Source organism: Lycium barbarum, chromosome 5, assembly GCF_019175385.1.
Source record: "Lycium barbarum isolate Lr01 chromosome 5, ASM1917538v2, whole genome shotgun sequence".
NCBI lineage: Eukaryota > Viridiplantae > Streptophyta > Magnoliopsida > Solanales > Solanaceae > Lycium > Lycium barbarum.
Window position 1 is genome coordinate 126,231,470 of NC_083341.1, and position 12,390 is coordinate 126,243,859.

At 34.9% G+C, this 12,390-nt stretch overlaps 1 protein-coding gene across 1 annotated transcript; it reads right to left on the reverse strand.

The window, feature by feature from the left end:
- Window positions 1-265: 265 nt before the first annotated feature.
- LOC132641440 (pyruvate dehydrogenase E1 component subunit alpha, mitochondrial) lies at window positions 266-11,382 on the reverse strand. The gene is made up of 9 exons (XM_060358439.1): window positions 10,985-11,382; window positions 9,262-9,639; window positions 8,944-9,023; window positions 6,433-6,510; window positions 4,221-4,316; window positions 4,063-4,134; window positions 3,905-3,958; window positions 3,744-3,809; window positions 266-583 (listed from the first exon to the last, which is right to left on the reverse strand). Exons 1-9 carry the CDS (start codon window positions 11,289-11,291, stop codon window positions 539-541), a joined length of 1,176 nt encoding a protein of 391 aa, XP_060214422.1. The 5' UTR covers window positions 11,292-11,382; the 3' UTR covers window positions 266-538.
- Between the last annotated feature and the right edge of the window lie 1,008 nt (window positions 11,383-12,390).

Here is a 12,390-nt window from a genome sequence, read left to right on the forward strand (position 1 = left end):
GTGCAAAACAATATAACATCTACAATTCATTTTTCTATATATTAAAAACAGTTCCACACACACCCACACGGGCGCGCACATATATATATATATATATATATATATATATATATAGCTAGAGTTGATAGAACCCTGCAAGTGTGTGAGGCTCTACTGAGGGGACCAAGATAGGAAGACTACTACACAATGAGGCTACCAATCTCTACTCAATTGACACGAACTAAGGAATAATGAGGTAAAATGGTGGTATGAATGTAAAAACAACTCAAGCTGAAAACACCTCGTAGCGGTGCTATACTCAAATTTATTACCATCTTAGATGGAAGACTACAGGAAAAAGAAAAATACACCAGCCAAATATGTTTACAGTTAGAGACGAGAAACATCAACAAAGAGCAATTTCCTACATTTACGATAAAATCATTTCAGTTACTATGCATGACGAGGCCCAATGATTTTACTATCACAATTATTTGCTGTAGCTATAGCTTTATCTCGTGTGCATATGAGAAGGCGACCAAAAAATGCAAACATGCCCTCATGGAAGTGTAGCTCTGAGTTCTTTCCTATCTGCTCCACAGGCCTGAAAAGAACACACAATGATCAGTTGAATCCATCTAAAATTTCTAAACCTAGAGTACTTCACCCAAAATAGTATTGCTCCTTAACGAGACATTTCAGTTGTAGGCTGCTCTTCCATTCACTATTTTATATGTTAATGTTTCAAGTGATATTATTGTAAACTCTCTAAAAAAATCAGAGATATCATAAAAAGCTATAATACAAATTCTTCCAATAAAATTTAAGGCAATACAGCAAAATCAACCAAAAAAACTCTTTAAGGGATGCAACACAAGCAACTGCAATCACCAAGGTTAAGGAATTATAGAACACTAAGCTAATATCTTAGATTTGACCAAAAGAAGGATAGTAGAAGGAACCAGCTGCAATTTATGTAGCTGGAGGGGGAAGTTCTCTCAGCATAAATTTCAGACGCCTTCTATTAATTAATATATTGAGTAATAAAGGAAAAGGCTCCTGTGATTTAATTATTAGATAACCCTGGACCACATTTTCCCTACACTTCTCTCATATGATAAGATATTAATATAACATTCTCTCTGATCTGCTTTTGTAAGTAATAATAGAGTCAGTTCAAAGCAACAACCATCATATCTATATCTAGTGAAAATCGAGCAATGGAGGGCTCAAGCCACATGATCTGATTCGGATACATTGTGCAAAAAAAAACCATAACGATGTCCAAATATCTCTTCTTGTTCAAGAACAAAATCTAGTTGACACCTGTTTAATTGAACATTGTCCTATCTTCATCCATCTAACTATACACATCTAATATTAGAAATGAAACATCAAACAGATTCATGAAACCTTGAAAGAGCTACAAACAAGCACACTTCCATTGGTACTCTCAACTAATTAGGTTAATCCACAAAAACATAGAGCTCAGAGCGCATTTCCTATCTCTTCCATTCCATAAGACTTAGAATGGCAGTCCCAAAAGTTTGTAATTATTCTTCTGTCTCAGAATGTTCTTCATGCCACTAACATGCTCCATACACACAACATTTTACCAGATAAATGGAAAGCAATGAGAATAACCCGACAACATTCCTATCGACTCTATCACGCTATAGAAAAAGTGACTAAAAATTATCAAACCTACCAGCACCACTACTCCGGTTATCAAGAGTTCCTTCCCAATATACTGTCAACTGGAAGGTAGGAAAATAACAAGTATTGACAGAAAAACTGGAAGGTAGGCCAATAACAAGTAGTTCTTCTTTGGTTTGGGGGAATTTTAAAAAAATCAAAAGTTTTTACCGAGTTTCCTCTACATTCTAAGGTCGGATTACGGAATCAAACCCATCAACTTGTAAACTCCATAGGCCCCTCTTATAAAGGAGAATCATGTCAAACTCACGGTCACTGTAGCTCCTTTTGTATGAAATTACAAATGATCCCTCTACATTCAATGGTCAGATTAGTGATTACAGCATCAAACCCGTTAAATTCCTCAGGCCACTCTTATAAAAGGAAAAATCATGTCAAACTCTCAGTAACTGTAGCCTTTTTTGTATACAATTACAAAAACGGCACAACACAATGACAATTTGACAAGAACGGGGTACTTAAGCACATGGCAACTATGGATACCTATATGAATAAATGTGTTATCACTAGTGAAAGTACTGTCAGACTCTCAGTAAAATACTACCTCAGTAGAATGCCAGGCAAGGACCAGTGATTAAAAAAAATTCAAGCGGGGCCTGCTACTATGGTTACCAAGAGTTTAACCCTTCTCAATTTACTGTCAAATGGAAAGTAATGCCAATGTCCACTATTGACACAAAAACTGATACCTTTGTGTGAGCTGGTCTACATAAAGCTTGCAAAGTAATTCTTCATTGGCCAAGGGAATTTAGAAAAAAGAAATCAATAGTTTTTACCAAGGTCTCCTCTATAGTCAATGATCGGATCACATCATCAAACCCGTCAACTTAACTCCATGGGGCCACTCTTATAAAAGAGAAGATGGTGAAAAACTCCAGGTCACCCTAACTCCTTGTTTAAACAATTATAAAAGAGGCACAACACAATGACAACTAAAAGAACATGGCAACTATGGTTATATAAATAAAGGTGCTCATCACTAGTCGAAGTGCTCTTAGCAGAATACTAGGCACAGACCATTTTTAATGAAGTTTTATTTCAAGGATGGATTTACATATCATACTAATGTGTTTCACAAAATAAAAACTTCAAGGATGGATTTACATATCATACTAATGTGTTTCACAAAATAATGTGCAACCTCGTCGGTATTTGGGGATTAGGGGTAAAAAGTTGCAGATTTCTTAAGCGCTTATATAATGTTTTCTAATGAAAGTTTGATTATAACTTAATTTATAGATAATACAGTCTTCAGTACTCCCTCCGGTTCAAATAGGTGTCCACGTGGCCTTTTTATTTTGGTTCAAAATAAGTGTCCACTTACATAATCAAGAAGGAATTAACTTTACATATCATACTAATGTGTTTCACAAAATAATGTGCAACCTCGTCGGTATTTGGGGATTAGGGGTAAAAAGTTGCAGATTTCTTAAGTGCTTATATAATGTTTTCTAATGAAAGTTTGATTATAACTTAATTTATAGATAATACAGTTTTCAGTACTCCCTCCGGTTCAAATAAGTGTCCACATGGCCTTTTTATTTTGGTTCAAAATAAGTGTCCACTCACATAATCAAGAAGGAATTAACTTTATTTTTACAGATTTGCCCCTATTTACTTAAGGCAATAAATAGGGAAGAGTCTTATTAATTAAGCGTAGTTTAGTCAAAATACCTACTTTTTCTAGGAGTTAGTGTTTTCTTATAGGAGTTGGGGCTCGTTTCGTACGAGGGATAAGGGATAATTCATCCCAGGATTAAATTTGAGAGGAATTTATCCCATGTTTGGTTGGGATAAATCCGTGGTACAACTAATTCCGGGATTAGTTATCCCGGGATTGTAGTGTTATTTTATCCCTGTGGGAGAGTGGAATAACTAATCCTGGGATAACTTGTTACCCAACCAAACGACCCCTTAGTTTTTTCTTAAGTGGTGTGAAAAATGCTAAGTGGACACTTATTTTGAACAGGAGGGAGTAATTTATAGATAATACAGTCTTCAGTATATAAGATAAAAAGATAAACTAATGAGTTAGAACGACGACATACCTCAACTCCAAACCCTTTCACATATACATTGGTAAAGAGCTCAGAAGGGTCAGGCATGGGGCTCTCCTGCAATACAGCATAAGCCGTTACTAATCAGCTAAAAAAAGCAGTTGCCATAATTAGAATCACTAAAGAATGGAAGATAAAAGCAGAGCCCTCACCTTTGCTTTAGCAATGGCTTCATCTACAACTTTTCTCTTTTCTTTCTCAATCTCCTGAAGAGAACAAAAACCCACAAAAGAGTTGAGCAGTCCTTTCAAGATCGAGGCCACATTAAACATAGTTTTCCTGGGTACAAGCTTTAGAAAGTAGACTTTACCTTCAACTCCTTCTCAGTGGCTATATCATGGGCTAATATGAGTTTCCTGATTCTTTCAACAGGGTCACGTTCCTGTATAGTTAATGATAATCTTATTAAGATTTTATATGCAACATTCGCGGGCTTAGACGTATTAGAAAGTCTAGGAATGTATTGACCTGTCTAACACCACTAATTTCATCACGAGTGCGGTAGGTACTTCCAGGATCAGACATAGAGTGACCATGGTACCTATAGGTGTCCATTTCAAGAATCTGAACCAAATTTAAAGAACATTAAAATATTATAATATGCTAAGATGAAGTAAAAGAAAACAATACTAATGTGTGAATATAACTGACATCAAATTTGGCAAACAAATGCATGATTCAGCCCCCAAAACACTTAGCTCTAGATCCCAAAGCAATATAGTTCCCACTAGTGCAAGGTATCAAGGATACTCCAGGCTTTTCAACTTTTTCGTGCAATTCATATCAGCTGGATAACCAATACTGTGGCACATAGGTTATCAAGCTACGGTCATTGTACAGGGAAAAAGAGACATGGAAGATGGCCCTCTGGTTCTCCATCATGTCCTAGGGTCTAGCCTGTTTCCATTTATTATGCTTACAAACTTTGTTTTTAACAACCTCATCATTATTGAAAACAAAAGAAAAATGAGAAAAACGTGCAGCCAAAAAATGACTGATCAAATAAATCACATTTAGCCCAAAACATTAATTCACATCATATGTGACAGAAGGTGCAGTGATAAGAAGCGTTAACATAATTCCTGAAATTCGTCTTATAGAAAAACTCATCGTAATGAGCTTATGGATTCTATTAGCCAATCAAATAAAAGATAAATATGGACAAATGTTTAAAGCCCTTTAAAGAAACAATAACTATGCCCCTAGCGAGTTGGGTCAGCTATATGACTCCTCATTGAACTTGTCATTCCATTCAATTTTTCCAAAATTCACAAAGTAAGCCCTTCACCCAGAAAATACTCAACTAACATTTAATATTGCATTTTGGTAATCCAAGTTCTCCCATCAAGGATTCTGAGCAGAAATGACAGCACAGACCACCAGCGATAGAAGTAAGTGCTAATATGATCTGTTCTAGCCAAGCAAACGTTCATAAAAGGACCCAAGTAGAACAGAGACCATGCGTCCTCCTCTTCTAATCTCAATGGCAGAGAAATACTTGACTGAGTTTTTTTTTTTGTTTTTTTTTTTTGAGAATGGTAGGTTAACGAACCTATCTTAGTAATTAGTTCAAGGACTTTATTAAGGATGCCACACAAGTATTTAAAGAAAACACACATCTTACCAATGTTGATTATGGCGAAGTTCATGGTCCCTATATGAGGCAAGGTAGGGATTTATTATAACCTGATTTTCTTTTTTCTTTTTAATCTGGAAGACAAGATGGCAGACGTCTCATGATAACATAAGAGTAATAAGTTTGCCAGATAACTTGATGAAGTGCAGAAGTTCTAGCTGCATAATATAGTTGAATCAGTTACTAATCTGGTTGCTGTAACCAATAACTCTAGTAACTAAGGCAAAAGTTTTCCTAGAAATCTGGGGCCTATCGTCCTTCCTTTTCCAATTCATCTTATGAAGAAACAGGGTTTTCCCTAGATGGAAATGTTGGCACTCCCAAATCAGTATAAAGTATGCAAAATGTCTTTTTTGCCTTTCAGACTTTCTTGGGATTTTTTTGCCTTTTAGACTTTCTTGGAATTTTTTTGCCTTTTAGATTGTGACAGTTCTTCATGGATTATTAATAGAAGATTGTTGAGGTTACCCAAGTGTGACATCAAAATGATATACACAGCTGGGTAAAAAACAGTTGAATGGCTTCATTGGCACTTAATATAGGTATAAAAGGGCTCATGAATTCTCTTTATCCAAATAAATAAACCATGAAGTTTGTGCTTCCAGGACGGCTCTCCGACCTCGAGACACAAGGTTTAAACCCAAAATAAAATTAATATATATATATATATATATATATATATATATTACTGCCACATGCACAAACTATATTGTCTTGACAACAGATAACAGTAAGGACAGTTGCAATTTCATTTTAGCATCACTTTTTTATTTTCTTCTCCTTTTCTTTCCTTCTGTCAATATTACTTGGCCGAAAGCTCGCTAATTCTTTTTAACTGTTTCTATAAAATTATTATAGTACATAATGACATAAGGAATCTAAAACATTATGTTTTCTACAGCGTACAAGGCATATACATATAAGAAATTACATAACAAAAAGAACTACATCACAACTGAAAATTAATCTGGAACGAGACATGATATGTGCCTTATCAACGAGAGAGAGAGAGAGATAAAAGGAAAAGGCAAGATATGTGCTTACAATTGGTCCATTCTTGAGGGCGTGTTCCTTAGCAAATTTGCATGCTTGTTTAACAGCAAAGACATCCATACCATCTACCTGTTTAAGATAAAAAAGAATACAAGAGTCACAAAACATCAATATTTCCTACATCACTTAGTGAAACTTAATAATTGGTCCTCATATAAAAATCTCTATTTCTTCTCCATCTTTGTGGCAGGAGAAGCTCTCTTCTTTTTGTTTTTCCTTTTTCCCCTGTTCTTGCTAGGCCTGCCCACGCCTTCTGGATAATCTAGCATTACTCCGATCATAGTAAAAAGAATATAGATAAATATGACACGTGCATCATACATACCTGTGCATCATACAATCATCCGAGGTCCATAGATGTGTGCCATGCTTATGCACTACATCCACAAGACCACAACTCCACAAAATAACATGCAAAGTGAAGGATACCCTTTTTCTGATCCTTCCCTTTCTTTTCTTTTCCCATTTTGATAAGTCAAAACGACTTCTATATTTTTTAGGAGACTTCTTTAATATCTTCAAGGCTATTTTCACTTAATTAGCGGCCATACATTGTTTTCCGGAGTTTAACGTCTTGTCCACAATCAACAACCTATCTTCAAAAAATTCTAGGAAATGACTCTTTTCCTTGCTCGAATATGCAACAGATGCAGAATCCTCAGAACCAATGCACCAAAAGCAGGGACTTTATGGGCAAGGACAAGATAAAATATTTGTAAGCTACCTTTAATTCACCTAGGACAACTCCAAAAGTTAAAAAAGATTTTAGTCATTTTGTGGCCGAAAACATCCCTAAAGTATGACCTTAAGTCACGCTGTTACGGTAGATCCCTAAAATATCCATGTGAACAAAAAACATCCCTATTGTCTTCCAAAATTAATAACTTTCATCCTTCTGTTAAACGAAGTTAAAGAAATTGACAGAACTCAAAATACACGTGAGTTGCACATGGCATTAGAGCCCCCCCTCAATTCCCAAAACTTCATTGCTATTCTGCTAACCAGTCCTCATCTAATAAAACAAGTGGACGTCTTTTTGTATTTTGAGCTTCCTTCCTGCCTTCGTTTCTTGATCTTATGTGCTTTCCAAATGACATAAGGTGTAAGTCCTGATGAGTTGACGTCGATCCGCGAAGTTGTTCTAAAGAACGACTGTGATAAAGAAGGTTCTTTCAACACCAACTCGAGAAATAAACTGATTTGTCCCGAGTATACACGTGAGTTGATTCAAACTTCAAAGTGCAAGTCACTAATTTAGGAAGAACCATTGGAACCTTGGATAAAAGTAGAAAGGACTATAAAAAATGTTAGGTATCTTATCTGTCTTCAAATTTGGATATATGCTATAAGAAGTTATGAACAGATAAATACATGTTGAATTTGAAGCAAGGAGTTACAGCTGAAGCACTGGAAGTTGGTTAACGTATCAAAAACAAAACAGGATTTTCAATGGTTATGGCATTGAGGCTGATAACAAATTCCAAGACAGAGAATCAACCAGGGAAGGAATTAATCTTTTTCCATATGCTGCCTGGCTGAGGAATACAACTTTCCTGTTGAGATAAGTCGAGAACCAAGTTGGTCAAATGCGGAGAGAGGCGCTGAGGCAGAGTGATGGGATTCAATTTGCACAATTCTCATTAAACTTAGTAGGTGACCAGAATATCATTCATGGTTTTTTTTATTGTTTTTCTTTTGGAAGAACCAAAGCAGCATTGGATTGGTTTTACTGCATCTTTTTTTATTATCAGCAGAAAGTTTAAACTTAGAACAGAAGTTCCCTGGGAAAGATGGAGCATCCCAAGCATTAGTATGGAACTATCATTATTGACAGTACATTTGTTATCTCCTACTGGCTTGAAAATTGATGGATCCGCTGGTTCAGTTGTCTGAAAACCAATGCAAAGGCAAGAACAAGTCTTTCATAAAACAATCACCATTATTTACAACAACTACATTCCATTCTGCCTTCCTTGCAGTTCTATCGCTCTCCTCATTGATCCAACTGTTATATAGTTAAGGTTACATTCACAGACACCGGTATTGAGAAGAATAAGGAGAACAGTGATACAATGTCTACTTCTGGGAAAGATCTCTTTGATGTAGAAAGTGTCTGGATTTTCTCCTCTATAAGTAAAAACTTGAAAAGATTAAACTTTAATACAGGTCTTGACTGTGCAAGATGGTTGACAAGCGTGGCTTCAAAAAGAGACTTTGGTGGTGAAAGGATGTCAAAACGAGTTTCATTTGATTCCAAGTCTGACTAAGGCTGGTGCAATTCACCTGAATTTTGATTTCCTTAGTTTTCTAATTTTGAATAATGGAAGGATGTTTTTGATCAAGTAATAATTTTCATAGAAGGATGACAGTTGTTAATTTTGGAAAACAATATGGATGTTTTTCGTTGAGATGGAAAATTTAAGGAAATGCTATAGGATATGGGTTCGAGCTGTGGAAGCAGCCAATAAAAAAAAGGCAGTTGCAAATTGTGATTCGCCGTACCTTCAGACCAGGAACATAATCTCCTCTCTTGTAATAAGCTGGACTCTTTGCAGCCCTCCATTCTGCTGTCCCCATTCCATCTGCATCAGCAAAACAGCATTTGAAGTGACAACGCATTAGATACTTAACAAAAAGAAGGCAAAAATCTTATTTTTCAGTATCAAATGCCTATTGTAGTCTCTAATTTTAAGTCGTTAGTTTTGTGAACTTTCTACCCATCAGAATATTAAAGAAAAACACATACATTTATACAAAGAAAAACACTCAAAGACTTGCAACATAGGAATACTACCAATTGATAGGATTTCAGTTTCTTACAGTGGTTATTCTCGCACACTAGAATTGCAGGAAGATCCCACAATGCAGCCATATTCAAAGCCTCAAACAACTGCCCTTGATTAGCAGCACCATCACCATACATGGCAAAAGTCACATGCTCCTCTTTGGAATACTTCTGCGCAAATGCCAATCCAACCCCTAAAGGAACCTGAGCACCAACAATACCATGACCTCCATAAAATCCATTCTCCTTCTTGTAAAAATGCATCGAACCACCTTTACCTCGGGAACAACCATCTTTCCTTCCCATAAGCTCTGCAAACGCCTCCACTAAATTTCCACCACGGCCGAGGAAGATGCAATGGTCTCTATAAGCAGTAATGATACAGTCCTTTCTGGTAATTGCGGCTTCCATACCTGTTATGGAATCGAAGAGAATGAACAAAACTCATTGCATTGATTCATTACATTGTTTCTTGCACTGAAAATGAAAGTCTACGTCACTATTTATAGAGATATAAAGAAAATATGCTATTTTCCTTATAGAGACTATACTAAAACGAAACTAAATATTCTGTAATTAATGTAGATCCTAGACTTCTCTGTTTACTTGTTTCATAATGTATCGTATTATATTGTATTGTGTTGTATTGTAACGTACAGTATCATTTTGTTTTGTTGAATACAATGTTTGGATAGATTGTATCGTTTCCCGTTGTTACACAATGTCACACATCAACAATTTGAAGGATAAACCTACAAGAAAAGTAGGGTACGGTGCAGAGCTATCATCAAAAGGTATGATAAAGAATGAACTAGGATTCTCATTTAATAAGTAAAGACAAAATGAGATAAAGAAATAAGATAACGATGCAATCGCACCAAATCGGTCGTTACACAAAATGAGACTTTTCGTCGTTACGTAACGATGGATTTAACAATACGATATAATAAAATTTAAGTAACAATTAAAACAAACATTGTATTTAAATTAACAACACAATACAATACAACAGGTAACAACCATCCAAACAAGTTGTAAAATAAAAGGAAACTAAATACTCCTCCCATCCCAATTTAAGTGTTTTACTTTCCTTTTTGGTCTGTCCCAATAAGAGCGTCTCTTTCTATATTTAGTAAGTGGACAATTCAAACACCATACCTGGCATGTTTAAAACCACAAAATTCAAAGGACATTTTACTTTCTTTTTTTTGTTTTTGGTAAAGTAATAAAATGTCATTAGAAAAGTATCAAGAAGATGCGAGGTTACAAATGAGCAAAAAGCTTCTTCAAGCAAAACATGAAGCAGACTTAGCAAAGGACATTTTACTACATTACGTACATCTTCGATTTAGAACCACATGTATCCTTATATTTCTTAAACTCTGTAACTAAACACTTAAATAGGTATGGGTTAGAGCTACTATATAAAGGCAGGGTAAAGAACAAGAAAATGATTATTAGATAATAAATAAAGAAAAAATAAGGGGGGAATAAACTAACGACACCATCACACCAACATAAAATGGGACTCTTCATCATTACATAACAATTAAATATAATATACAATAAAATTTAAATAGCAGTCAAAATAAGCATGATATTTATAAACTAACAACACAATACAATATAGGTATCAAGCATCCAAAATACTGTTATAAATACAAAACTAAATATTCTGTAGATCCTAGACTTCCAAAGTGAATATTCTGTTTTCGATAGACGCTCAGTTCAAGGAAATAATTTGATTTAAGAATTTACCAACAGCGACGGCTTCTTGTCCATCGTATAAGTGACAAAATCCACGAATTAATTTGGCTTTATAGAGGGAATCAGCAGCAATCTCCATACGACGCATCTCAGCCATGTCAGTGAAGAAAGTCATGAGTTCCTTAGGGCTTGTATCGATTGAACGTGAAGGAGGATCTATGTTGTGGCTCGTGAATGGCAGACTTGTTTCTACCGTGATTTTGGCCGTGGAATCTGATGATAAGCGGCGCGTGGCCGTCACTGCCCCCGATAAAGGCTTCAATAGATGGCTCATTCTTCGGGTTGTTGATAGAGCCATTGAAGATCGATCTGTATGAGTCAATCTCTCGAAAAATGAAAAAGTTGGTGTGGAGAGGGAAAGAGAAAAGTGAAATTTTTATTAGAGAGGTAGTGCGATTTATTTAAATACTAAAAAAATTAAAGAAGAAATTACTACTCCTCCGTACAAATTATTTCAACCTATTTTCTTTTTAATTCATATCAAAATAAATAATTTTTTTCCTAATTTAGAAATAAATTCACTTTATGAATGATTTGCAGTGACACAAATTTTTAAGGCTTATTTTGAGCTACAAGTTTCAAAAGTCTTCCCTCTTTCTTAAATGTCATGCTCAATCAAATGGGTTCATATAAATTGAAACGGAGTAAGTATTATTTCTAAGAAGAAAAAAAGAATCTGACCGTTCGAATGTCCCATTAGTTGTTTTTGTCTATTCTAGTGGGATTTTTTCTTATTCTCTTTTTATTTTTCAATTAACACTTCGAAGTTGTTTTCTGTTAATTTTGGTGGGGTTTTAATTTTTCTTTTCTTGTTTTTCTATTTGAGATTTAATTTGTAAAATGTGAGTTAAAATTTTAATTAAATTAGTTAAGCTTAAAGTAATTTTTTTTTTTGCCGACAAGAATAGTAAAAAACCCGTAATCGCAATTATTCAGGTGTGCACGAGGTAAAAATCTCACTCTAATGTATTAAAGTAAAATGTTATTATGTAAACAATTATAATATATTTGTAGCTGAGTCATGTCCTTCATCAAATGCCTTTCATTCAATTGTGAGAAAAATGAATTAACACAATACTATCAAATGTATTACTCCGTAAATTATCGCCAATGAGTTAATTTGTTAAAAATTGAAGGAAAAATACCTCATTATGGATAAATTTCTTAAATGAGTAAGTGGATGGTGAAACAAAAATTTGAGATTTCAACAAATTTAAATGTCAAAAAAGGAAAATTTTCTTCCCTTTTTTTCTTTGTGGAAAACATTAATGGATGTTTGGAGTCTAGAGATACATGTAAAAGATTATATATGTCCCATTTAGTGTGTTCAGATATTTCTCTTCTTTCCCAGAAACTTTATAATAATTGAGCTTCAATTTTGCCTCTCCAATGATTTG